The 27191-nt window shown below is 39.8% G+C and overlaps 1 protein-coding gene across 11 annotated transcripts in view; it reads right to left on the bottom strand.

Annotated features, from left to right (window-relative positions):
* atp11c (ATPase phospholipid transporting 11C) overlaps positions 1–27191 on the bottom strand; it is a 133204-nt gene that overhangs the window by 48153 nt on the left and 57860 nt on the right. For all 11 annotated transcript variants that reach the window (XR_010001029.1, XM_062963781.1, XM_062963787.1 and 8 more), the window contains exons 7-18: positions 25302–25405; positions 21955–22005; positions 21554–21618; positions 19830–19911; positions 18189–18339; positions 17895–18092; positions 9946–10083; positions 7389–7546; positions 5592–5663; positions 3700–3773; positions 3479–3582; positions 1198–1379 (exon numbers count right to left, since the gene is read on the bottom strand). Coding sequence is in view for 10 of the 11 variants with exons in the window: in XM_062963781.1 (XP_062819851.1) it covers positions 1198–1379; positions 3479–3582; positions 3700–3773; positions 5592–5663; positions 7389–7546; positions 9946–10083; positions 17895–18092; positions 18189–18339; positions 19830–19911; positions 21554–21618; positions 21955–22005; positions 25302–25405 (1379 nt within the window). In the remaining variant the exon portion in view is untranslated. The remainder of the gene's footprint in view (positions 1–1197; positions 1380–3478; positions 3583–3699; positions 3774–5591; positions 5664–7388; positions 7547–9945; positions 10084–17894; positions 18093–18188; positions 18340–19829; positions 19912–21553; positions 21619–21954; positions 22006–25301; positions 25406–27191) is intronic.

Consider the following 27191-nt stretch of genomic DNA (forward strand, 5'->3'; position numbering starts at 1 on the left):
TATGTTTTCCGGGATTTTAGGCCATGTTCCAGAAGAACATGGCCAGACAGCCCGGAAAACATACAACAACCCTGTGATCCCGGCCATGAAAGCCTTCGACAACACATTAAACAAATAAATGCAGTTGAAGCCAATCAACACAGACACATGCATCCGCCTATTCACTATGTAACATAATTATTGTTTCTGGGTTGTAAATAGAATTTCCTAATTAGTTCTATCAGAAACACATGGAGAAAGTTAATTAAACTGCAAAAATGTTGTTTTTGTGGGACATTTTGCAGCACATGTTGCTATAGTTTTTCAATGAATATCTCATCGAGTCTTAACCAATTCAACTCAGTTTGTGGCAGCCACAAAAAACAAAGTTTCTGGAGTAGAACAATGACTTTTGAAGTACCGTATATACTCGAGTATAAGCCGACCCGAATATAAGCCGAGGCACCTAATTTTACCACAAAAACTGGGAAAACTTATTGACTCGAGTATAAGACAAGGGTGGGAAATGCAGCAGCTACGGGTCAATTTCAAAAATAAAAATAGATATTAATAAAATTGCATTATTTGAGGCATCAGTAGGTGAAAGGGTTTTGAATATTTATATAATACTAGCTGTGCCCGGCCACGCGTTGCTGTGGCTAAGACTTAATTTTTCTTTTCTTTTTGTTGTATGAACGTAGAGGCGTGGATGAGAGGTTGTGCTGTCAATTTTCGAGGTTGTGGGGCGTTTAGTTTAGTTGTTTTGTCCGGTGCCATGATTCCATTACCTTTTTATATATATAGACTGTAATAAAAGATAATAATAAGACTTTAATAAGATAAGACTGTCCAACTCTGAATACCTACACTCAAGTATAAGCCGATCTGAATAGAAACCGGCCAGGACCCTCACTCGAGTATAAGCCGAGGGGAGCTTTTTCAGCCTTTAAAAAGGGCTGAAAAACTAGGCTTATACTCGAGTATATACCATAAGTACCGCACAATTAAACAGGAAATAACACGTTCAAACCAGGAACAGATTTGTTTTCAAATTTTGTTGCATAGTGTTATTATAATAAAAATACAATTTTACAAGGGGAGAGAGGACAAAGACAGGACAGTTATTTCTATCTCGTTTGTTTTCAAAAAAAAAATAGTTTGTATTATCATTCCGCGCCAGAATTGGGAATTGCACTGCCTTTATGTGCCTTTGCTTACTTGTCTTCCACAGCCGTGGACCCGATCAAATGCATGTCCGTCTCGATCTCATCAAACACCTTCGCCATTTTCGCTTCCCGGTCCTGCAACGCCATCGTCGCTTCCTTAATCCGGCTATTAATTTTCACGTAGTCGGCAGGGGAGATTTCTTTGAAAGCCACACAGAGTGTCCGATAGCCATCCTGGAAGCAAGCAGATGTATTCCCTCAAGCTTGGTAGGCAACTTCTAGGATCTAATGCAACATTTTTTCAAGAAACCTTCTAACTTGAAGAAGTACTGTATATACTCAAGTATATGCCAACCCGAATATAAGCCAAGGCACATAATTTTAGCACAAGAAACTGGGAAAACTCATTGGCTCGAGTATAAGCCAAGGGTGGGAAATACAGACACTACTGGTAAATTTCAAAATAAAAATAGATACCAATAAAATTACATTAATTGAGGCATCAGTAGGTTAAATATTTGTGAATATTTACTGTATTTCAAAGAAAAACAGTAAACTAGCTCTGTAAATCGTAAAGGGGGAATCAACAAAAACAATATGGTAGCAACAATAACTCAGTAATAATAACAATAATAATAATAATAACTTCATTTGTATCCCGCCCTATCTATCTCTCCATGGGGACTCAAACCGGCTTTCAACATATTAACAGGCAAACATTCAGTGCCTATATAAACAATGTACAGCTAGATATAGATCTATACTTATATATATTAATTTCACATATTCATTTCCCCTGAAATGTTTGCAAACACTCTCTCTGTATAGGTGCATTTCTCTCCTGCAATATTTGTAAGCCCTATATATCTATGTTTATATCTATCTAGACATCTCTCTATATGTGTATGTGCGTGTGCACACATGCACATTTCCTTGCAATATTTGCAAGCCCTATATATCTATATTCATATCTAGACATGTCTATATATGTGTATTTCCCCTTGTAATATTTGCAAGCCCTATATATCTATATTCATATCTATCTAGACATGTCTATATATATTTGTGTATTTCCCCCTGTAATATTTGCACGCCCTATATATCTATATTCATATCTATCTAGACATGTATATATATATTTGTGTGTGCATTTCCCCCCGTAATATTTGCAAGCCCTAGATATCTATATTCTTATCTATCTAGACATGTCTATATATATTTGTGTGTGCATTTCTCCCCTGTAATATTTGCAAGCCCTAGATATCTATATTGATATATATCTATCTGGTCATTTCTCTTTACATAGATAATCATATCTATATAGGATTTGCAGAGACTTGCAAACATGTGAGGGGAAAATTCATATATAAATATAATGCACACATATAGATACAGATATACAGGTACATGGAAATCTCTAGATATCTATAGGTATATAGGATTTGCAAAGACCTGCAAACGTATGAGGGGGAAATTCATATATAAAATTAATGAATATAGATAGATAGATAGATAGATAGATAGATAGATAGATAGATAGATAGAGGAATGTAAGGACTGCAAAAGCTTGCAGGGGGAAATGCCTATATATCTGTAGGAGAGAAAAATAAATATTCCAGGGGGAAATGCTTTTAGACGATTAATGAATATATATATATATATATTCTTCCTGACTTGCAAGGGCTTATATCCCTCTCCCTTTTCAAAACATTCCTTTGGTTAAGAGGGAGGGAAGTTTTGGAAAAGAAAACACACTGATAAGGGAGGGTAAGACGAGAGAGAAATATATCATATTTTGCAAGCAATGGCCTCCAGGCTCTGCTGCCCAGCTTTAACCCCATTATAAGCTGAGGGAGGCATTTTCAGCTCAAAAAAGGGCTGAAAAAAGTATATATTGTAAATGTTTTGGGGGTATTACCACTCCCAAAACGGACAAGCCAGCCATGTTGGCTGGAAGACTTTAAGAGCTGTTGTCCAAAAACGTAATTCTACCAAGCTTAGTAAGACATGCAGAGCATGAATGCTACCAATCTGGTGTTCAGGAAGCTACCCATGAATGTGGACATTTCATTTCTCTGAGCAATAATTAAAATTTGGGTCAAGAATCCAATACAAACCAAGGAACCGGCAACTGGAGTCCTATCCATTTCCAATACAGCCTAGTTAAAGTCCTCCATCCACTTTCATCATTCTTAAGAAACAGAATGGAGAAGACTTCCTCTTACAAGTCTCGTATGGTCAACCCAGCTGACTATTTATCATTTTTGTTTCTTTCCTGTTTTGGACTAAGGACTCCCTAAAAAGCCCAGCAAAGGTTTGCCCAAAGCTCATACCAGCGCATTCCGCTCCACGTGTATTTTGGTCTTCTCTGCTTCGGCCACCGGGACCCTCGGGAAAATGGCTGAATCTGCTCCTTTACAGAAGAGGTACAGCTTTCCTAAAATGCAACGTGCAGATTGAGAGATTTGGGTTTGATAGGAGGTGAAGAAACAATTGCCAAATGTGCTGTTCAAAAAAGGGTTTCACAGAGGGCGGGAAAAGAGTTTGAACTCACGGTCTTGTGCCTTCACCAGAACGCTCATTCGCCGACGGACGCAATCAAAATCGAGAACGTTGAGCAGCTCATATCTTTGCAGACAAGAGGGACAAAAGAACATTTAGAAGAGTGTTGCTGGGGAGGGTGCAGAATCAAAGCACAACATACTTCTACATCTCAACAATCAGACAAAGTTAACACTAGGTTGCTGTGAGTATTCCGGGCTGTCTGGCCATGTTCCAGAAGCACTCTCTCCTGACGTTTCACCCACATCTATGGCAGGCATCCTCAGAGGTTGTGCGGTGTGTTGGAAACTAAGCAAGTGAGATTTATATTGCTTTGGGAAATAAAGTATTGAGGAATTGGTGGTAGTTAAGGTAAAGGGTAAAGGTTTTACCTTGCATTAAGTCCATTATAAATGGGTTATATAGCTGTGTGGAAGGGCCTTGAGTCTACACTGCCATATAATCCAGTTAAAATAAGATAATCTGTATTTTATAGGCAGTGTGGAAGAGGTATAAGTGAGGCCTAACTCTGCCTGTCCCCTGGGCTGAGTGGGTTGCTAGGAGACCAAGTGGGCAGAGCTTAGCCTTCTAACTGGCAGCAACTGGATAAAAACAATTCTTCCTCTCCCTCTAATTAGGACTTTATTTTTCTTTTCTTTTTTGAACGTAGAGGCATAGATGAGGGGTTGTGCTGCCAAGTTTAGTGTTTCTGGGATGTGTAGTTTTGTTGTTTTGTCCTAGGCCGAAATTTCATTACCCTTTTATATACAGTAGAGTCTCGCTTATCCAACATAAACGGGCCAGCAGAATGTTGGATAAGCGAATATGTTGGATAATAAGGAGGCATTAAGGAAAAGCCTATTAAACATCAAATTAGGTTATGATTTTACAAATGAAGCACCAAAACATCATGTTAGACAACAAATTTGGCAGAAAAAGTAGTTCAATATGCAGTAATGCTATGTAGTAATTACTGTATTTATGAATTTAGCACCAAAATATCACGATATATTGAAAACATTGACTACAAAAATGCGTTGGATAATCCAGAACGTTGGATAAGCGAGTGTTGGATAAGTGAGATTCTATTGTATATAGATATAGGTGGAACATCCAGGGTGGGAGAAAGAACTCTTGTTTGTTGGAGACAAGTGTGAATAGTGCAATTGGCCTTCTTTCTTAGCATTGAATAGCATTGCAGATTCAAAGCCTGGTTGCTTCCTGTCTGGGGGAATCCTTTGTTGGGAGGTGTTAGCTGACCCTGATTGTTTCCTGTATGCAATTCCTCTTTTTTTTTAGAGTTGCTCTTTATTTACTGTCCTGATTTCAGAATTTTAAAAATACTGGTAGACAGATTGTGTTCATTTTCATGACTTTCTCCTTGGATGTTTTTAATAAGTGTGTTTTTATTCTTTTTGGTTAATGTGCAAATATTACAATTGGTGCATGTTATTGTTTATTGATGTATTGTATATTGTTATTGTTTTGTATTTGATGTTTCTGTGAGCCGCCCCGAGTCCTCTCCGGGGGAGATGGTGGCGGGATATAAATAAACTTATTTATTATTATTTTTTTCTCTGTGTCGTGTGACCTGGTGGCTGTTAGAGTGGTTCAGCATTTCTGTGTTCTAAAATAATATGCTGTGTCCAGGTTGGTTCATTTGGTTCACTTGCCTAGATTCTAACAGATCTCCCAACTTATGAGGATGTCTGCCATAGATGTGAACAAAACGTCAGGAGAGAATGCTTCTGGAACATTGCCATACGGCCAGAAAACTCATAGCAACCCAGTGATTCTGGCCACGAAAGCCTTCGACAACACAAAGGTAACACTATATTCATATTTCCCTGAATTGTTTTGGCTTCCTTTTGCAATACCAGAAGGCCAAGCGGCCACCTTGCCTACCTTTCGATTTGCTTGTTTGGATTCTGTACCTTCATGAAGTTGTTTTCTTGTCCTAGAAAAGTGAAACCATACCTGTCAATAAACAAAAAGGACAGAATGGCGTTGAAAAAAAAACAACACGCACGCACACACGCTTTCAATTTTTTTAAAAAGAAAAGAAACCCAAAATATGGAAAAGGAGTAAAAACCACACAACGGGAAAGGCTATGTATGCACCACAATTGTGGGGAATTTGTGTAATTCATAGAGGATTTCAGTTTTTCTGTGGCTTGTTCTAAAAGCCCTGAAACACAGTCAGATACAGTTCCATCATCTTTATTCACTGCGAAGGGGACTCAGAGCAGCTTACAAATTAAGTTTACATACAATATTATATTATTAGCATAGTACAATACTGGCAATAAATTACTATATGGTACTATATCAATATATTGTAATACTGTATTATTAGTAATATTACATGTAAATTATAATATATAATTAATATTACTATATTGTATTATTAGTATTATTATGTATTACAATATAATATTATGAATATTATATGTACATACAATATGTTATAATTATTATATATTATTGTAAATTATATTGTGTTTGTGTATATATATATGTGTGAGTGTGTGCGTGTGCGTGCATTTTGCTCCAGCGAAATTACTGCAAGGAGCATTTAGGAAGCAGTGGAAAAATCTCACGATATCTTTCAGCAGCTGTCTTGCCACCTGAAATATACAAGGGTTATCCAGCAAGTAGATTACGTTTTAGAATTAAAAATGAACAAAATATAGGAGAAAACATTTACCATATGCAGTTGAAAGCCACACCCAAATACCACATCTCACTTAATCGCCATTCAAATCTAGGCAATTACTATAGTGATGAATGAGCTTTGCAACTCATTCCCCACTAAATTCTGCCACTTGCGTCCTCAACCAGCCGGTCACCCCTTCCCGCAGCTGCACATCGTCGCCAAAACGCTGCGTTGAGGACGCAAGCAGCAGAGTTTTGTGGGGAAGGAGTTGCAAAGCTCATTCATCACTATGGTAATTGCCTAGATTTGAATGGCGATTAAGTGAGATGTGGTATTTGGGTGTGGCTTTCAACTGCATATGGTAAATGTTTTCTCCTATACTTCGTTCATTTTTAATTCCAAAATGTAATCTATTTTCTGGATAGCCCTCATAGTTTCGCTTCACATACAGATGGATCACAATTATGCTGCACTTGCAACTCATGCAAGGGGAGCAAAACGGCTCTTTTTTTAAATGCTGAGACTATCAACATCCAAGGCATATTTTTAAATGATGGACCTGGATCAAACTTGGCACACAGAACCCCTGTGACTAACTACAACTCCCACTATGGTGAGTCAGTCCCCTCAAATCTACTAGAGGGCTCTGGGGGGACTGACTCACCATAGTGGGAGTTGTAGTATACTCTACAGCCAGCCTACACTGAACCCCACTGGTGATGCATCCAGAGCAAATTTTCCCAATATAACACATTTTACATATTGATGGAATTTCTCGGGGATAACCTGGCATTAAGTCAGTTGTAGTTAATCCAAAACCTTATGCATTTTGTACAATTTAAAAATTAACTTTTTCAAATAGCCCGGGCAGTTTTAATAAACTTTGCTAAACTTTCGAAATGTTTTAAGATTGAACTCTGCATCTTGTTTCTTTAAGCTCAAGAATTCTTAACAGCCGCACTATTGCTTTCTGCTTGACACAAGCTAAAAAATGCTCAGCTTTTGTAACTGTTTTTACTGTTTGTGTGTGTGTGTGTCATTCTTACTTTTGAGCTCCTTGAAGCAAAGCTATTTCATCCGGCGAAGCTGCAACGTAATTGCACGACACGTCGATGTTTGATTTCCCCGAGTCAACTTTGTCGCTTTCCTGGACTTGAACAGTGTGGCAGAGGCACAAAGCGCGCATGAACAGCTGCTCTTGGCTCTGGGGAGAGAATGGGAAACACAGTGACATCAGCAAAGAGGACTTCGTATTCCAGGAAGAAGCCCAGCAGATACCAAAACGTCCCCCAACAATTCTCATAGGTAATCATTTCCAGGGGGATGAGAAGCAAGTATGGCCATTTTTTAAATTTGTCAATTTTTAAACTTGTTAATTCAAAGGAATGGATGGCCATCTGTCGGGGGGCTTTGTATGCGATTTTCCTGCTTCTTTGCAGAATGGGGTTGGACTGGATAGCCCACAAGGTCTCTTCCAACTCTATGAATCTATGATTCCCAAATCAGATTATATGCCACGTTGGAAAAGATTACCGTATATACTCGAGTATAAGCCGACCCGAATATAAGCCGAGGCACCTAGTTTTACCACAAAAAAACTGGGAAAACATTGACTCCAGTATAAGCCGAGGGTGGTAAATTTCAGAAATAAAAATAGATACCAATAAAATTACATTACTGTATATACTCGAGTATAAGCCGACCCGAATATTAAGCTGAGGCACCTAATTTTACCACAAAAAAACTGGGAAAACATTGACTCCAGTATAAGCCGAGGGTGGTAATTTTCAGAAATAAAAATAATTACCAATAAAGTTACATTACTGTATATACTCGAGTATAAGCCGACCCGAATATAAGCTGAGGCACCTAGTTTTACCACAAAAAAACTGGGAAAACATTGACTCCAGTATAAGCCGAGGGTGGTAAATTTCAGAAATAAAAATAGATACCAATAAAATTACATTACTGTATATACTCGAGTATAAGCCGACCCGAATATTAAGCTGAGGCACCTAATTTTACCACAAAAAAACTGGGAAAACATTGACTCCAGTATAAGCCGAGGGTGGTAAATTTCAGAAATAAAAATAAATACCAATAAAATTACATTACTGTATATACTCGAGTATAAGCCGACCCGAATATAAGCTGAGGCACCTAGTTTTACCACAAAAAAACTGGGAAAACATTGACTCCAGTATAAGCCGAGGGTGGTAAATTTCAGAAATAAAAATAGATACCAATAAAATTACATTACTGTATATACTCGAGTATAAGCCGACCCGAATATAAGCTGAGGCACCTAGTTTTACCACAAAAAAACTGGGAAAACATTGACTCCAGTATAAGCCGAGGGTGGTAAATTTCAGAAATAAAAATAAATACCAATAAAATTACATTAATTGAGGCGTCAGTAGGTTAAATGTTTTTGAATATTTACATAACGCTCAAATTTAAGATGACGGTCCAACTCTGATTAAATCATTCTTCTCATCTTCAATGTAAATGTGCTTATGTATCCTTTTAATAATAATAGAGTAAAATAATACATGTAATAATAATAATAATAATAATAATAATAATACCGGAAAATAATACAATAAGTGAATATCTTGGATAATAAGGAGGGATTAAGGAAAAGCCTATTAAACATCAAATTCAGTTATGATTTTACAAATTAAGCACCAAAACTTCATGTTATACCACAAATTTGACAAAAATAGTCCAATATGCAGTAATGTTATGTTGTAATTACTGTATTTACGAAATTAGCACCAAAATATCACGATATATTGAAAACATTGACTACAAAAATGGCTTGGATAATCCAGAAGCTTGGATAAGCAAAGCTTGGATAAGTAAGACTCTAATGTAATAATAAATAGAGTAAAATAATAAATGCAATAATAATAATAATAATAAGATCAGAGTGAAATAAATGTATTAATAATAATAATAAAAACAGAGTAAAATAAATGTAATAGTAGCAACAATAATAGAGAAAAATAATAAATGTAATAATACCAATAATAATAGAGAAAAATAATAAATGTACCATATATTCTCGAGTATAAGCTGACCCAAATGTAAGCCAACCGGGACCCTCACCCGAGTATAAGCCGAGGGGGGCTTTTTCAGTCTAAAAAAAAAGGGCTGAAAAACTAGGCTTATACTCGAGTATATACAGTAATTCTGGGAGTGGAATAATATTTTTATTTTGACTTTTAGTGTGTTTTAACTGGCTTTTGTCATTTTAGGATGTTTTTTGTTGTTTATATTTCGGTTGTTAAATTAATTAGGTTGTGTTACGTATATTGCTGAATGTGTCTGTTTCGATGTATTTCCTGTATAGTTTTCTTTCCGGCAACTGAATGTTTGCCTCGTATGTTGGGAACTGCCTTGAGTCCCTTCAGGGAGATAGAGCAGCATACAAATAATGTTTATTACTATTTATTAAGTCTAAAACTAAGAATATTCAAGCCCCAAAGCAATGCAAAGAATACCAGGTGCCGAAGGCTTTATTTTTTTAAATTCGTTGCACGAATCCTTCCAAAGATATTTCCCTTCCCAAATGATTACATGAGCAATGGTTAATGTTACCTGAGCTGCTTTTTTGAAAGTTCCTCCGTCAACTTCTGAGAAGGCGTGGCTGTACTTGAAGCCGTCGATGCTGCACTCAATGAACTCCATGGTGTTTTCTGTTAACGTCCCCGTTTTATCAGAGAAGACATATTCAACCTAGAAGAAAAAGAGGGAGGAATCCTGGTTAGAGGTAGAGTTTTTGTGATGAGGGCATTGAAGAAAGGAATAGGTATTAAAAATAAAAGCTTCCTTCCATCCCTTGATGGCTCTACCATAACCTACAGTATTGGAAATAACTGCACCTAGTCTCTGGGCTTATTTCCCTTTGGAAATAAATGGCAATCATAACCTTATTGAAAAGGTAAAAATGATGTGACATCCATTTGGAAAATGTGAATTTCCATGAACATGTGGAGACCATAATTTGAAAACCACTAGTCAAGAAAAGCATGACCTTGTTAGAAGTCAACCCTTTGAACAAGTGATATTCAGAAGCACTTATGCAATGGCACACAGGTAACTCAGCTGTTAAACTGAAGAACCATGCCTTTGAACTACCAAGGACTGTTTTATCTTTTTTATATTGTGATTTGTATTATATTGCTTACTTTTTGTCCTTATGTTGATTGGGCCGCTGCCCCATGTAAGCCACCCTGAATCCACGCTGGGAGATGGTGGTGGGGTATAAATAAAGTTTTATTATTATTATTTATTAAAGACATGCCACTACAAAAATATATTTGGTTAGCAGAGGATGGTTGTTTCTTTGAAGCTGAAATTGCAGTTGCAGTTTACCCAAAAGATATACTCTTCCTTGAAACATCTTAGTTAAAAAATATGCACCCAGAGATTAAAAAAAACAAAGTCTTCTTTGAAAAATAATGTATCTTGTTTACTCACAAACATCTTGTTATTAATTCATCATATCGGCACATTTCTTATTAAAGTTCAGTTATAAATAGGATGTAATTTATCTGTATGTGTTGAGTACACAGGGTATCATTCTTAATCAATAGTGCATAGTCTTTACACATAGTTGTACTCACTGAAGTCCATAATCATACTCCACTGAGGTGTAAAACTGACACATCCACGTCCAGTGAGATGCTCAGCATACTCAGCCACCTCCAATGAAGTGGTAAGCAGACTGACTACAAAATGGAGTCCTGAGTCTGAACATGCTCAGTACAATCCCATGTCTATAACCTCTCCCACACCAAAGAGGTACAGTCAAACTGGCAAATCAACATACACATAGAATACAGGTTAGCAGACTATAGCAACCTCCCAAGCCTTTCACTATTTATTTGTTCATGTATATATTCGCTAACCTGGCTCCTAACTTACAGGGCAGAAAGCACGAGACAGCATTCAAAGCAGATCTGTATTTACAAGCAAATCTGAATTTGATGTTTTGTTGGCTTTCTAAGCCTTCTAGGGCAGCCATCACACACATACACTGTTGTAAGTCAGCCTTTGCCTTTGTGTAATTCTGATGTGCCTTTGCATGACTCTGATGACGATTTTGGGTTATATGTGCATAACGATGGGATTCATGATGAATTTCAAGATGACTCTGATGCTGGGAATTATAGGAGCGTTCCAGCTGTGGGAAATGAAGAGCAGAGAGTTGGAGTTGTTCCCATGGGAATAAATGATGATGTTGTTTCTAACGAGGAATTTCAGGTGCAGGGAGTAGAAAGGGAGGATAGCACTTTGCCACCTGATACTGAGCTCAGTGGCCTTGACTTTGGAGATCTTGATCGGGCTTCAAGGCTAGAATTCCGAGGGTTGCGGAGAAGCCTTCGCATAGCCAGTAAACAAGAGAGTTCTCTATGCAACTCCATCGCTTGATCTAGAAGCAAGTCTGTTTCCCTGTGCAGAGTTTTGCTTTCCTGGATATCTCGTGGATATATTCTGTTTGCTGGGACTTTTGGCTTCTATGGAAAGAACCTGGTTTTATGCTCTATGTTTCTATGGACTTATTGCTTACAGCCTTGGTTTTGGAACTGAACTTTTACTCTTTTATGAACTATCTTTTGCCTATTTTCTAAATAAACTACAAAAGGCTACTTCCTGTGTGTGGCTTGGTGTCTTTAGCAAGGTGAAGCTAGCCTGAGGTGTGACATACACAATGGTAAAAATGGGGGACAATGCCTGGCTAGACAGCAGTACGTGTGAAAAAGATCTTGGAGTCCTTGTGGACAACAAGTTAAACATGAGCCAACAATGTGATGCGGCTGCTAAGAAAGCCAACAGGATTCTGTCCTGCATCAATAGGGGAACAGCGTCTAGATCCAGGGAAGTCCTGCTCCCCTCTATTCTGCCTTGGTCAGACCACACCTGGAATCACACTGTGTCCAATTTTGGGCACCACAGTTGAAGGGAGATGTTGACAAGCTGGAAAGCGTCCAGAGGAGGGCGACTAAAATGATCAAGGGTCTGGAGAACAAGCCCTATGAGGAGCGGCTTAAAGAGCTGGGCATGTTTAGCCTGCAGAAGAGAAGGCTGAGAGGAGACATGAGAGCCATGTACAAATAGGGAGGAGGGAGCAAGCTTGTTTTCTGCTGCCCTGCAGACTAGGACACGGAACAATGGCTTCAAACTACAGGAAGGGAGATTCCACCTGAACATCAGGAAGAACTTCCTGACTGTGAGAAGGACTGTTCAGCAGTGGAACTCTCTGCCCCGGACTGTGGTGGAGGCTCCTTCTTATTTATATTCCGCCCTTCTCACCCCGAAGGGGACTCAGGGCGGATTACAATGAACACATATACGGCAAACATTCAGTGCCAACAGACAAACAACATTCAGTTTTAGACAGACACAGAGGCATTTTAACATCTTTCCAGCTTCACGATTCCGGCCACAGGGGGAGCTGTTGCTTCACCGTCCATTGGTGGCTGTTCTTCCTCATTCTTTTCCTCGTGAGCAGTTTTATGGGGTTGTAGATTAGTTAAATTAGCCTCCCGCATAAAGCGTACCTAAATTTTCCCTACTTGACAGATGAAACTGTCTTTCAATTATGGGAGCTGTAGTTCACTAACACTCAGGGAGAAAGCTTATTTTCTGCTGCCCTGCAGACTAGGACACGGAACAATGGCTTCAAACTACAGGAAGGGAGATTCCACTTGAACATTAGGAAGAACTTCCTGACTGTGAGAAGGGCTGTTCAGCAGTGGAACTCTCTGCCCCGGAGTGTGGTGGAGGCTCCTTCTTTGGAGGCTTTTAAGCAGAGGCTGGATGGCCATCTGTCGGGGGTGCTTTGAATGCGATTTCCTGCTTCTTGGCAGAATGGGGTTGGACTGGATGGCCCATGAGGTCTCTTCCAACTCTACTATTCTATGATTCTATGAAAAAGGGGAAATTAAAGCATCCCAACCAAGGAGGCTGGCTGATGTGCACAGCGTGGATGCGACGCCTGACATTTCCCTCCCGCACACACTGTTACAAGCATGCAAATCCTGCTTTAGCGAAGGCTAATTATAGCACCGAGCACTCAGGGGCCCAGAGGATCAATCTTTAGTGCTTATACATATTTAAAGAAGGTTTTTGTTTTTTAAAAAATCATGTGTTGAAAGCAACATTAGAACCTGGAAGTGTCAGGTTTCACTATGGCCGGACGATCAACTCCTGAACACTCTGCCTAATGTTTTCTTTGAGCTGCCACATCGGAAGGAATGCAGCCCTGCCTTCCTTGCCCTGTTTGTTTCACAGCCGGATATTTCTCTTTGTGATTCAGTTCAGTTATTTTTTTTTCTCATTACAGGGAACAGAAATAAACAGGGTCCAAGTGAGAAGGGGATGGGATTCAACAACAAGGGAGATCGTCATCTTGGATGGATAGATCTGTTGGGATTTTTCTGCTTATGTGAACCTTCAAAGCATTTATAAAATAATTCCATTCCCTGGGTGGCTGTGAGTTTTCCGGGCTGTCTGGCCATGTTCCAGAAGCATTCTCTCCTGACATTTCACCCTCATCTATGGCAGGCATCCTCAGAGGTTTTGAAGTCTGTTGGAAACTAGGCAAGTGGGTTTATATATCTGTACAAAAATGTCCAGGGTGGCAAAAAGAACTCTTGTCTGCCTGAGGCATATGTCAATGTTGCAATTGGCCAGCTTGATTAGCACTGAATAGCCTTGCAGTTTCAATGACTAGCTTCTTTCCTGCCTGGGGGAATCCTTTGTAGGAAGGTGTTCACACCCTGATTGTTTCTCGTCTGGCTACTAGTACAGTAGAGTCTCACTAATCCAAGCCTCGCTTATCCAAGCCTCTGGATAATCCAAGCCATTTTTGTAGTCAATGTTTCCAATATATCGTGATATTTTGGTGCTAAATTCGTAAATACAGTAATTACAACATAACATTACTGCGTATTGAACTACTTTTTCTGTCAAATTTGTTGTATAACATGAAGTTTTGGTGCTTAATTTGTAAAATCATAACCTAATTTGATGTTTAATAGGCTTTTCCTTGATCAGTCCTTATAATCCAAGATATTCGCTTATCCAAGCTTCTGCCGGCCCGTTTAGCTTGGATTAGTGAGACTCTACTGTATTAAAATGTGGCTACCAGGGTTTTTTTTACGGCACTTCAGGTTTAATTTTCTTCATTTTTTTTAAAAAAAATTATAAATCCCAACAATTAACAATTTTTTGCAATACATGTCTTATTTCAGTATACGTAACACCAAAAGTAACTAATGTTTAAATGACATTTTAAACGGTCCTTTGAAATGTACCACCCACCCCCCTGCCGTAAAAAAAAAAATGTGGCTACCAGGTTTTAAAAAAACTCTACAATCAGGACAGTAAATAAAGAACAACACCCAGAAAACAGGAATTCCAGGCAAGAAAGAATCAGGACCAACTAACACCTCCCAAGAAGGATGCCCCCAGGCAGGAAGCAGCTAGGCTTTGAAGCTGCAAGACTATTCCATGCTAATGAATGTGATCAATTGCGACATTCACACTGGCCTCAAACAGACAAGAGTTCTTTCTCCTATCTTGGACATTATTATACAGATATATAAATCATACAATTCCCTTTTCTGACACAGAGTGATTCCATTTAGAAGAAGAAGTACAGAAATAGAAAGGGACTTCTGCTAACAGACAGGTTCTATAATTGTGACATCCGGTTTCAACATCTAACCACACAGCTCTAAATACATAGACCAGGCCCTCCAAGATCCTTTACCTGGCCCCTGCCCTCAGTTTTATAATATAATGTTTTTATATCAGTTTTAATAATATAATATTGTGTGTGTGTGTGTGTGTGTGTGTGTGTGTGTGTGTGTGTGTGTGTATATATATATATATATATATATATATATATATATATATATATAATATTGATAGAAATATTATAATGTAATACAATGTAATACTAATAATAATACCATATAATAATATTAATTATATATTATATATTACATGTAATATTACTAATAATATTACAATATAGTGGTATAATTCAATATAGTAATATATAATGCTAATATTGTTCTATGCTAATAATATAATATATTGTATATAGATATAAATTGTAAGCCGCTCTGAGTCCCCTTCGGGGTGAGAAGGACAGGATATAAATGTAGTAAATAAATAAATAATAAATAAATAAATTTTTGACTTAGGCTCGTCCAAAATCTGAAATGACTTGAAGGCACACAACAACAGTAATCCTAATTAACTTGACTATCTTGTTGGCCAGAAGCAGGTCCACACTTCCCATTAAAATCCTGATCGGTTTGAGTTGGTTAAAATTGTTTTTATTTTTAAATATTGTATTTTTCTTTCGTTGTTGTTGTTTTTGCACTACAAATAAGACATATGCAGTGTGCATAGGATTTTGTTCATTTTTTTTCTTTAAACGATCATTCGGCCCCTCAACAATCTGAAGGATTGTGGACCGGCCCTCTGCTTTAAAAGTTTGAGGACCCCTGATCTAGATGGTCTTTGGAGGTCTCTTTCCTTACCTATGGTCTCATGAAATCATTTTGGATGGTCTTTGGAGGCCTCTTTGCTTACCTATGGTCTCATGAAATCATTTTGGATGGTCTTTGGAGGCCTCTTTGCTTACCTATGGTCTCATGAAATCATTTTGGATGGTCTTTGGAGGCCTCTTTGCTTACCTATGGTCTCATGAAATCATCTAGGTGGTCTTTGGAGGTCTCTTTGCTTACCTATGGTCTCATGAAATCATCTAGGTGGTCTTTGGAGGCCTCTTTGCTTACCTATGGTCTCATGAAATCATCTAGGTGGTCTTTGGAGGTCTCTTTGCTTACCTATGGTCTCATGAAATCATCTAGGTGGTCTTTGGAGGTCTCTTTGCTTACCTATGGTCTTATGAGGTTGATTAGATCATGGGTCCCCAAACTAAGGCCCTCCAAGGCCATTGACCTGGCCTCTGTCTCCACTTAAAAAGTTTGAGGACCTCTGACATAGACAAACCAGAAAGAGCTTTCTTCTGTTTTGCTTTTCTGTTTAGCTGCCTATAAGAGACCTACACTCTCTGAATCAATTAACTCAGTGGCTAACGATAAGCCTGGCGTAGCTCGGCTTTTGTCACTGTTGCTGGTCCAGAAAAACGTGAGGCTTGCTACTAGGTTAAGACAAAATAGAATAATAGGATCCTAGAGTTGGAAGAGACCTCGTGGGCCACCTGGTCCAACCCCATTTTGCCAAGAAGCAGGAAAATCGCATTCAAAGCACCCCTGAGAGATGGCCATCCAGCCTCTGTTTCAAAGCCTCCACCACACTCCAGGGCAGAGAGTTCCACTGCTGAACAGATCTCTCTAACAGTGAAGTTCTTCCTCATGTTCAGGTGGAATCCCCTTTCTTTCCTGTAGTTTGAAGCCATTCCTCCGTGTCCTAGTCTGCAGGGCAGCAGAAAACAAGCTCCCTCCCTCCTCCCTATGACTTCTCCTCACATATTTGTACATGGCTATCATGTCTCCTCTCAGCCTTCTCTTCTGCAGGCTAAATATGCCCAGCTCTTTAAGCTGCTCCTCAAAGGGCTTGTTCTCCAGACCCTTAATCATTTTAAACCCTCCTCTGGACACCGTCCAGCTTCTCAACATCTCACTTCAATTGCAGTGCCCAGATTGGGACACAGATCAAGTGGTCTAACCAAGGCAGAATAGAGGAGTAGCATGACTTCCCTTGCTCTAATCCAGTGATTCCCAAAGTGGGCGCTACCGCCCCCTGGTGGGCGCTGCAGCAATCCAGGGGGGCGGTGATGGCCACAGGTGCATTTGGGGGCGGGGCCAGAGGAGGGGAGGGGCCTCTTCCCAAGTGCCGGAGACAGGGCTGAGCACCTGAGGCGCCTGTTAGGACACAGGAGGTGGAGCTAGAGGAGTGGGCGTGGCTTCTTCCCAAGAGCCCGAGACAGGGCTGAGAATCTATACCTCTCCTGAGGCGCTTGTTGGGACACAGAGGGCGGAGCTAGGGAAGGGGGAGGGGCCTCCTTCCAAGAGCCCAAGACAGGGCTGAGCCTCTATACCTCTCCTGAGAGGCCTTTTAGGACTAAAGGGCGGGGCTAGGACTGAGGGCAGGGCCTCTTCCCAAACGCACGAGACAGGGCTGAGCCTCTATATACATCCCCTTCAGGCACTTGGGAAGAGGCCCCGCCCCCTCCTCTAGCCCCGCCCCCTGTGTCCTGGCAGGCGTCACAGGACAGGGATAGAAGCTCATCCCTACCTCAGAGCTCGTTACTCCGCCCATCCCAGTCCTGGCCGCCCATTTGTGGCCCCGCCCACCTCCCCCTCCCAGCCCTGCATCTTGGACTAGGGGAGAGGCTCAGCCCCCCCCCCTTGAGCAGGAGCCACGCCCACCCCTCTAGGCCACGCCCCCTTTCCAGGGGGTGCTGAGTCATATTTTTTCTGGAAAGGGTGCCGTAGTCCAAATAAGTTTGGGAACCTCTGTGCTAGAGAATGGGGTACGAAAAGGGAAAGATTTCTGACCTGGCCAAGCTCTTCGTTGAGGTCGGAGGTATTCACTAAGGCCCCCTCATCTCGGGTTTTGTCATACATTTCTTTGTCCCACGAAATGAAAAAGGAGCCCAGGAATTTCTGCATCTCGACTGTCACGTACATGGAGACGGGGATGATGAAATTGAACAGCACCATGAAGGACAGGAAATCGGTGAACATTTTTAAAAGCTGAAAGGGAGAGAAACGTTTGTGACATTGGTGCCCGCGGACCTAAGGAGCCAAATCGGCCGCCGTAGGGATCGGGAACAAGCAAAGGCCATTAACCTTGAAAGTTTCTTTGTCCTTCTGGGTTCTCTGGTTATACCAAGGCTCATTGTTATATGGAACGCTTTGCCAGGTGTACTTGAGGGCGGTGCATATGATCGCCTTGCCCACCAAGATGCACAGGTAGACGATCAAGAAAGCGTTGATGGACCTGGGAAAAGAAAGCGTTCAAAAACAAGAACAAAAAATTACTCCTGTTCCTTGTGTTGTGCAAGTCAGGACAAAATGTTTCACCGATCGGAGGCACAAAAAGATAAGTTTAAAAGGGGAATGGGAAACCATCTTGAAGGGCCATGTCCCTCACTGTACCTAATTCTCCAACTCCCCTTGAGTTAATAAGAAATATGATTGGCACTTGGGGAACATGGAAGCATTCTCAGCAAGTTTTGGAATCTTCCCGGGCACCTAGAAGCCCCTAAATGTGGTGAAAATGTCTTTTATATCTACTTAAAGAGTTTATTTTAATGGGTGGCGCAGTGGGTTAAACCACTGAGCTAACGAAATGTTGGAAGTTCGAATCCAGGGAGCGAGCTGAGCTCTCACTGTTAGCCCCAGCTTCTGCCAACCTAGCAGTTCAAAAACATGCAAATGTGAGTAGATCAATAGCTATCAATAGATCAATAGAGTTTATTTTGAGGGGTGGCGCAGTGGGTTAAACCACTGAGCTAACGAAATGTTGGCAGCTCGAATCCAGGGAGTGAGCTGAGCTCCCGCTGTTAGCCCCAGCTTCTGCCAACCTAGCAGTTCAAAAACAAGCAAATGTGAGTAGATCAATAGTATCAATAGATCAATAGAGTTCATTTTGAGGGGTGGTGCAGTGGGTTAAACCACTGAGCTGCTAAACTTGCTGACTGAAATGTCAGCAGTTCGAATCCAGGGAGCGAGCTGAGCTCCCGCTGTTAGCCCCAGCTTCTGCCACCCTAGCAGTTCGAAAACATGCAAATGTGAGTAGATCAATAGGTATCAATAGATCAATAGAGTTCATTTTGAGGAGTGGCGCAGTGGGTTAAACCACTGAGCTGCTGAACTTGCTGACTGAAATGTTGGCAGTTCGAATCCAGGGAGTGAGCTGAGCTCCTGCTGTTAGCCCCAGCTTCTGCCAACCTAGCAGTTCAAAAACATGCAAATGTGAGTAGATCAATAGGTACAGCTCCGGCAGGAAGGTAATGGCGCTCCATGCAGTCATGACCTTGGACGTGTCTACGGACAACGCCGGCTCTTCAGCTCAGAAATGGAGATGAGCACCAACCCCCAGAGTCGGACACAACTAGACTTAATGTCGGTGAAACCTTTACTTTTACCTTTGAGGGGTGAAAGCCTTTCTATGGACCTCCTCTCCATTCAGTTCTGGCAAGCATGAGCACTGGCCAGGGTTGATGGCAGCTGCTACCCCATCAACCCTGGCCAGTGCTCATGCTTGCCAGAACATCTGGAGAACCCTGCTGTGGGCTCTCAGCCTCTTTCCTGTTTACACATTTCTATTTCCACAAGGCTGTTAGAAATGTATACAAGCAAACGAGGCTAAAATGCTTTGCATACTGGTCCCGATCTTGTGAAAGAACATGTCACACAGTCAAAGAAATTCAGCTGCTGTTTTGAAAAAAAAAAAAAGCCCCATAAAACTCAGGCAGACTTGCTTACTTTTCAACTGCGGAGCGTTTCTGAGATTTGCCTTGGTAGTTCAATGCCATTTTAGTTTCCATTCCAGTATACACAGCAACCCCTACAAAAATAAAATCAATGACTGATATGTAAAAGGCTGGAAACAGTGCTGGGGGCAAGGACAAGCAATGCATCACTCTGGGTTTTAGTGTGACAAATGTGTGACAAATGAGCGTCTGAATTACTTATACTTAGGGCAGTGGTTCTCAACCTGTGGGTCCCCAGGTGTTTTGGCCTACAACTCCCAGAAATCCCAGCCAGTTTACCAGCTGTTAGGATTCCTGGGAGTTAAAGTCCAAAACATCTGGCGATCCACAAGTTAAGAACCACTGACTTGGGGTGATCTAGAATACTGTATAAGTGTTTGTGACCAGAGAAGAAGCTGAAGACCAGAAGAATACAGGACAACATGGAGAGCCACAATACATGAAGGCATGGAAGTTCTTGGCAATCAACGTGAGGAATATCCCATGAATTGAACTTTACCAACTTGACAAATGAAGAAAACCAAGAAAACAGCCAAAAGGAGTAGCACTGAGTAGGTTGTTTTACCATGACAGACATGAACTGAGTTGAAGACAGTAATGAAGTATGAATTTTTGGTTTACAGATGTTATGTTTAATTGTGTGTTTGTGTTTTGAAAGGGTAAGCATTACAGTTATTGCTTCTCAGCACTCAGAGGCTGGTTGCCATGGAGAAGTAGGCGGAGCCAACTGCCGTTCTGTTGAAGAAGTGCAGAGTTTAAAAAAGGGATTCAGTCTGTGCTCAGATGAGGCACAGGGAAGATTGATCCTAGGTTGAGGGGATCAAGGAAACTCAATTGTTCATTTTGAGTCGGTTTAAAATAAGTTTGGTGACTTAAATTGCCTGTGTCTCTGTCTCCTTCTGTCTGTCATATGGCATTGAATGTTTGAATTGTGATCCACCCTGAGTCCCCTTCGGGGTGAGAAGAGCAGAATATAAATATTGTAAATAAAATAAATAAATAAACAAACAAACTAAAATTGATTCAAAATTATATAAAAAGAAGAACTCTTCTTATGTGACTTTGTCATCAAATGAAGACCTGCACTGGCATCCCATCACTTTTACAAAGGACCTGATCGCTCCTTTGTGAGAAAGTTGGTGAGTATGAGAGTGTGAGTGAATGTGTCAAAAGCAAGGTATGATTTTAAATGCTTAATGATAGTTACATGCACGGTTTTGTCGGTTTCCCTGCACAGTCTGTATTTTGGATCATCAGCTGATTTTTCGATCTTGGCCTGAATTGCCTTTGTTCTGATGGCTTGCTCCTGGGCTGCAAGGATCAGGCCTTCTGTCTCCTTCTTCTGGGTCCCATTCGTGAGCCAGAGCCAGGTCTTCTCCTTATCAGCTTTTCCTTCAATTTTGTCAAGGAACTTTCCATGCAATGTTTGTTGTGCCAGTTGTCAGCTCTAGTTTGTAGTGCGGTTTTCTTGTGCTGCTATTATTATTATTATTATTATTATTATTATTATTATTATTATTATTATTATTATAGCCTGATGTGTATTCAGATTATTCAGTTTCCAAGAAGGAACACAAACCGCATATTTGTGACATAGGTTCAAGAACCACATCCTATAAGTGAAAGAGGTGGCACTGAAAGAAGTGAAATTCGCAGAGACCCCAGGAAAATGCTGCTGTGTTTTCTTTTACTGGAGGATTAAAGACCATTACTCACCGTAGATCTTCGGGGTATTTTTTAACGTTGCTCCTTTTAGCAAGAGGTTCTCGGGACCCAGGGCTCTAAAATGAAAGTGAGCTATTAGGCTCTTTACAAATGAAGCAATCAAAAAAACACCGGCACGTTATGGCCCCCAATAGATGGACCCAGAAGTGCAATATTTTGAAATTAGATAAGGCTATGAAGCCAGCATTCCTAATCAATGTGATATGGAACATGCAAAATTACTCAACGGAGACACAGGGGAGGGAAGGGGAAAAATAGAGAGAGGTCAGAAGAGAATTGATGCCAACAATTTGCTCTAGGCGATAAAAAGCCAAACTAGCAAATTGGAAAACATAAGCTCCGATCAATGCGGGAGGACAATAACACAATAATAAAGAAAACTGAGGACGAACCTGGCTATGGGTTCTTGGTTGTCATTATAGATGTTAATTCTGCCCACAAACCTGGAACAAGAGAAAGAAAATTGGGGAGAATGTTACAATATGTGATAACTGCTGCAAGAATTGAGTATTAGAGGTGGAAATGTTGTGGGGGAATCAATAGTACGCCAGCGGGAGGCAAACCACGGCTGAAATGGAACAGGCTCCAAATTAGCCCACGGTTAAGTGATTCGGAGTTGATTTTAGCATAATAGTGCTGTCGAATCCTCAGAAAGAGGAAAATCTCTCTCAAGGTGGCATTGGGCACAAATAGGGAGCTTGTTTTGGATTGCAACTCCCAGAATCCCCAAACTAGCATGCTGTCTGGAGGATATGGGTAGTTTTGTTCCAAATAGCGCTCTTCCAAGCATCGTGCAGATTCAATTCCAGGAATCTCTGGATTGAAAACAAAACACAGCCTGAATTTCTGTATTACTGCTGCCAATGATTGCGGGAAATACAGAGTAAGACTGTTCAAAAGGTCTTCCTGTTTTCTTAACAATCCAACTCTCAAATGGTTATTAATGTACGGTAGTCAGAAAAATAATTTTGGGGAAATAAAATGGGCATGGTTCCATGGTGTTCAGCTAGAGCAATGGTATAAGAATTGGGTAAAAAAAATAATAAAGAGGGGAAGGAACCTAACCAATTTGAACAAATAATACAAAATGGAAGGGATACAGATCATTATAAAAAATTGAAAGGTGTAACTGGTAGAATCTATAAGATATTGGGTGGAATAAAAGAAGGAGAGAGAAAAAATACCACTCTTAAGGAAATATGGGAGGAAGAGTTAGAGGTGAAAATAAATGAAATGGAATGGTCGCAATTGTGGAAACAAAGGCACTTGAAAAACTTATCAATAAGAGTTAAAGAAAATTATTATAAGATAATTTGGAAATGGTATTTAACGCCATTAAAAATGTCAAATATTAATAAAAGCCATCCAAAAAATTGCTGGAGAGGCTGTCAGGAAGTGAGAACATATATACATATGTGGTGGCATTGTAAATATGTAAGGAAATTTTGGTACAAAATATTTAAAGAGATAGAGGATATAACGAATGTCAAATTGGAAATAAGCCCTGGTATTGCGTTATTATCAATTTATAATAACAATAAGAGGGATAAAAAAGAAAATGTATTGACAATAGCAAGATTGCTTATAGCAAGGAACTGGAGAAAAGTAATAATTGTTCAGATTGAAGAATGGTTTAAGGAAGTATGGAAATTGGCAATAAATAATAAGCTAACATGCAAATTAAAAGTTAAAAGAGGGATATGGGGGAAAAATGATTTTGAGGATGTATGGGGGAAAATTATTGAGAAAGGACTCCAAAAAAGGGATGCCTCAGGAAGAAATGAGATTTTGGTTAGACAATACATAAGAAGTGGCTCGGGTTGGGAGGGGGGGATACACAGTGGTGAAGAAATATAGATGGACAAATGTTAACGATGTAGTAGATATAAATCAACAGTAGATATAAAAGAATGATGCAAGTATTGTATGATCTATATATATAAAAGGGTAATGAAATTTCGGCCTAGGACAAAACAACAAAACTACACATCCCAGAAACACTAAACTTGGCAGCACAACCCCTCGTCCATGCCTCTACGTTCATACAACAAAAAGAAAAGAAAAATAAAGTCCTAATTAGAGGGAGAGGAAGAATTGTTTTTATCCAATTGCTGCCAGTTAGAAGGCTAAGCTCCACCCACTTGGTCTCCTAGCAACCCACTCAGCCCAGGGGACAGGCAGAGTTAGGCCTCACTTAGGCCTCTTCCACACTGCCTATAAGATGCAGATTATCTTATTTCAACTGGATTATATGGCAGTGTAGACTCAAGGCCCTTCCACACAGCTATATAACCCATTTATAATCTTATATTATCTACTTTGAACTAGATTATTTTGACTCCACGCTGTCATATAATCCACTTCAGTGTGCTTTATACAGCTGTGTAGAAAGGGCGTCATTACTACCACCAATTCCTCAATACTTTATTTCCCATACCACCATACTTCACCACAGCAACGCGTGGCCGGGCACAGCTAGTCATTATATATAAGAAGAGAACTCAGTTTGTATATTTGGAACAATTAAAGAACTAAAGAACATTTATTGTTTACGAGGAGTAAATTCATCCTTCAAGAGAAAAATATTGTTTTTACTGTGAATATAACAGTCCTTTGTCTAATTATTGACACAACGACGTTGTATGACACAGCAAACAAGATACGCATCATCTGAAAATACATCACACAGTCCTAGACACTTGGGAAGCGTTCGACTTGTGATTTTGTGAAACGAAACCCAGCATGTCTAATTATTATTATTATTATTATTATTATTATTATTATTATTATTTATCCACCTCTCCTGGTCATAGTCCAACACTCTAATCATGCTGGCTCTCTTGCTGAAGATATTAGATTGCAAAAAATGCCTTATATCCATTTTTCTTTACTTGAGGTAGAATAACTGCTGCCTAAACTTGCTACCTGACCTTCCATGCCCGCAGGTATCTAAAACTTGGCCCACTTGGGTCTCCTTGCAACCCACTCAGCCCAGGGAACAGGCACAGTTAGGCCTCACTTAGGCCTCTTCCAGAGATTATCTGATTTTAACTGGATGATATGGCAGTGTAGACTCAAGGCCCTTCCAATCTATTTATAATGGACTTAATGTAAGGTAAAACCTTTACCCTTTACCTTAACTACAGTAGAGTCTCACTTATCCAACATAAACGGGCCAGCAGAACGTTGGATAAGCGAATATGTTGGATAATAAGGAGGGATTAAGGAAAAGCCTATTAAACATCAAATTAGGTTATGATTTTACAAGTAAAGCACCAGAACATCATGTTATACAACAAATTTTACAGAAAAAGTAGTTCAATACGCAGTAATGCTATGTAGTAATTACTGTATTTACGAATTTAGCACCAAAATATCACGATATATTGAAAACATTGACTACAAAAATGTGTTGGATAATCCAGAACGTTGGATAAGCGAGTGTTGGATAAGTGAGACTCTACTGTACCACCAATTCCTCAATACTTTATTTCCCATACCACCAGACTTTGCCACAGCAACGCGTGGCCGGGCACAGCTAGTACATTGTATATCTGCTATGTGATAAAAGTAATTATTGTATGGAAAACTTTAAATTCAATAAAAACTATTTAAAAAAAAAGAAAAATAATTTTAAAGATCCCTGGAACTCTGGTCCCGAGTTCCAATCTCTCAGTCAAATTTTCACAGGACTTCATAGAGTCTTCAAAGAAGAGGAAACGTAAGGTCCAAAACACACCTGTAGAGGTCCGGTTGTGGCTGTTCACATTCGATGGTGGCGGTAAGGCAACCGATGGCTTGGCATGTACAGAGGTGGGAAGTATCCTGCACAGTATAGTGGGTCTAGACAGAAGTTCGAAAGACGGGTAAGTCAGTTTTCAGAATAAGCTCAAATCTATTTGTCATAAAGGCATCAAACGACAGCAACAGATTAACATTTCTATCTGCATGATGATTTACTCTCATCTTGCTGTTTGGTTGTTCGGATTTGTGTGTGAACGTCTCTAAAGGCAGTTTGAGTTATAAAAAGAGAACAATGAATGTGCTTCAGGCTTTTATTTTATAGTCAAGATAAGCATGCTAGTTAAAAAAAAAGCAGTGATTTTTATAGCTCAATCCTTGGGCAAAATGAAACATATAATTTCTCCTTTCATGGTTACCAGTGTCATGAGTCCAACACATAAAAATCTTATCCTTTTTAAGATCTAGTCAGAGGGTGCTGTTGTTTTTAACTCTGTATGTATTTTATTGGATTTTAACTGTTTATACAGTAGAGTCTCACTTATCTAACATAAACGGACCGGCAGAATGTTGGATAAGCGAATATGTTGGATAATAAGGAGGCATTAAGGAAAAGCCTATTAAACATCAAATTAGGTTATGGTTTTACAAATTAAGCACCAAAACATCATGTTATACAAGAAATTTGACAGAAAAAATAGTTCAATACACAGCAATGCTATGTAGTAATTACTGTATTTACGAATTTAGCAGCAAAATATCACGATGTATTGAAAACACTGACTACAAAAATGTCTCACACTGTAGAAATAGGGTGGGAGAAAGAAGTCTTGTCTGTTGGAGGCAAGTGTGAATGTTGCAATTGGCCACCTTGATTAGCACTTGCAGCTTCAAGGCCTGGCTGCATCCTGCTTGGGGGCATCCTTTGATGAGAAGTGTTAGCTGGCCCTGATAGTTTCCTAACTGGAATTCCCGTTTTCTGATTGTTCTTTATTTACTGTTTTGATTGTGAATGTTGCAATGGCCACTTTAATTAGCACTGAATAGCCTTGAAGCTTCAAAGCCTGGCTGCTTCCTGCCTGGGGGCATCCTTTGTTGGGAGGTGTTAGCTGGCCCTGATAGTTTCCTAACTGGAATTCCCGTTTTCTGAGTGTTGTTCTTTATTTACTGTTTTGACCGTGAATGTCGCAATGGCCACTTTGATTAGCATTAAATAGCCTTGCTGTTTAAAGCCTAGCTACTTCCTGCCTGGGGGCATCCTTTGTTGGGAGGTGTTAGCTGGATCTGATAGATTCCTAACCGGAATTCCCGTTTTCTGATTGTTCTTTATTTACTGTTTTGATTGTGAATGTTGCAATGGCCACTTTAATTAGCACTGAATAGCCTTGAAGCTTCAAAGCCTGGCTGCTTCCTGCCTGGGGGCATCCTTTGTTGGGAGGTGTTAGCTGGCCCTGATAGTTTCCTAACTAGAATTCCCATTTTCTGAGTGTTGTTCTTTATTTACTGTTTTGATTAGCATTGAACAGCTTTATAGCTTCAAAGCCTGGCTGCTTCCTGCCTGGAGTTTCCACAGAGACCCTGCACTTCATTTCACTAATGGACCCATCTGTGAATATGTTTTGTCTTTCTCCTACCCAAATTTCGAGTACACAAAATTAGCAATCTGGGTTTTGGGATATATTAAAAAAGTGTTTTGCTCCCCAAGGATAGATGGAAGTACAGTAGAGTCTCACTTATCCAAGCCTCGCTTATCCAAGTTTCTGGATAATCCAAGCCGTTTTTGTAGTCAATGTTTTCAATATATCGTGATATTTTGGTGCTAAATTCGTAAATACAGTAATTACAACATAACATTACTGCGTATTGAACTACTTTTTCTATCAAATTT

The sequence above is a fragment of the Anolis carolinensis genome, unplaced genomic scaffold, assembly GCF_035594765.1.
Source record: "Anolis carolinensis isolate JA03-04 unplaced genomic scaffold, rAnoCar3.1.pri scaffold_12, whole genome shotgun sequence".
NCBI lineage: Eukaryota > Metazoa > Chordata > Lepidosauria > Squamata > Dactyloidae > Anolis > Anolis carolinensis.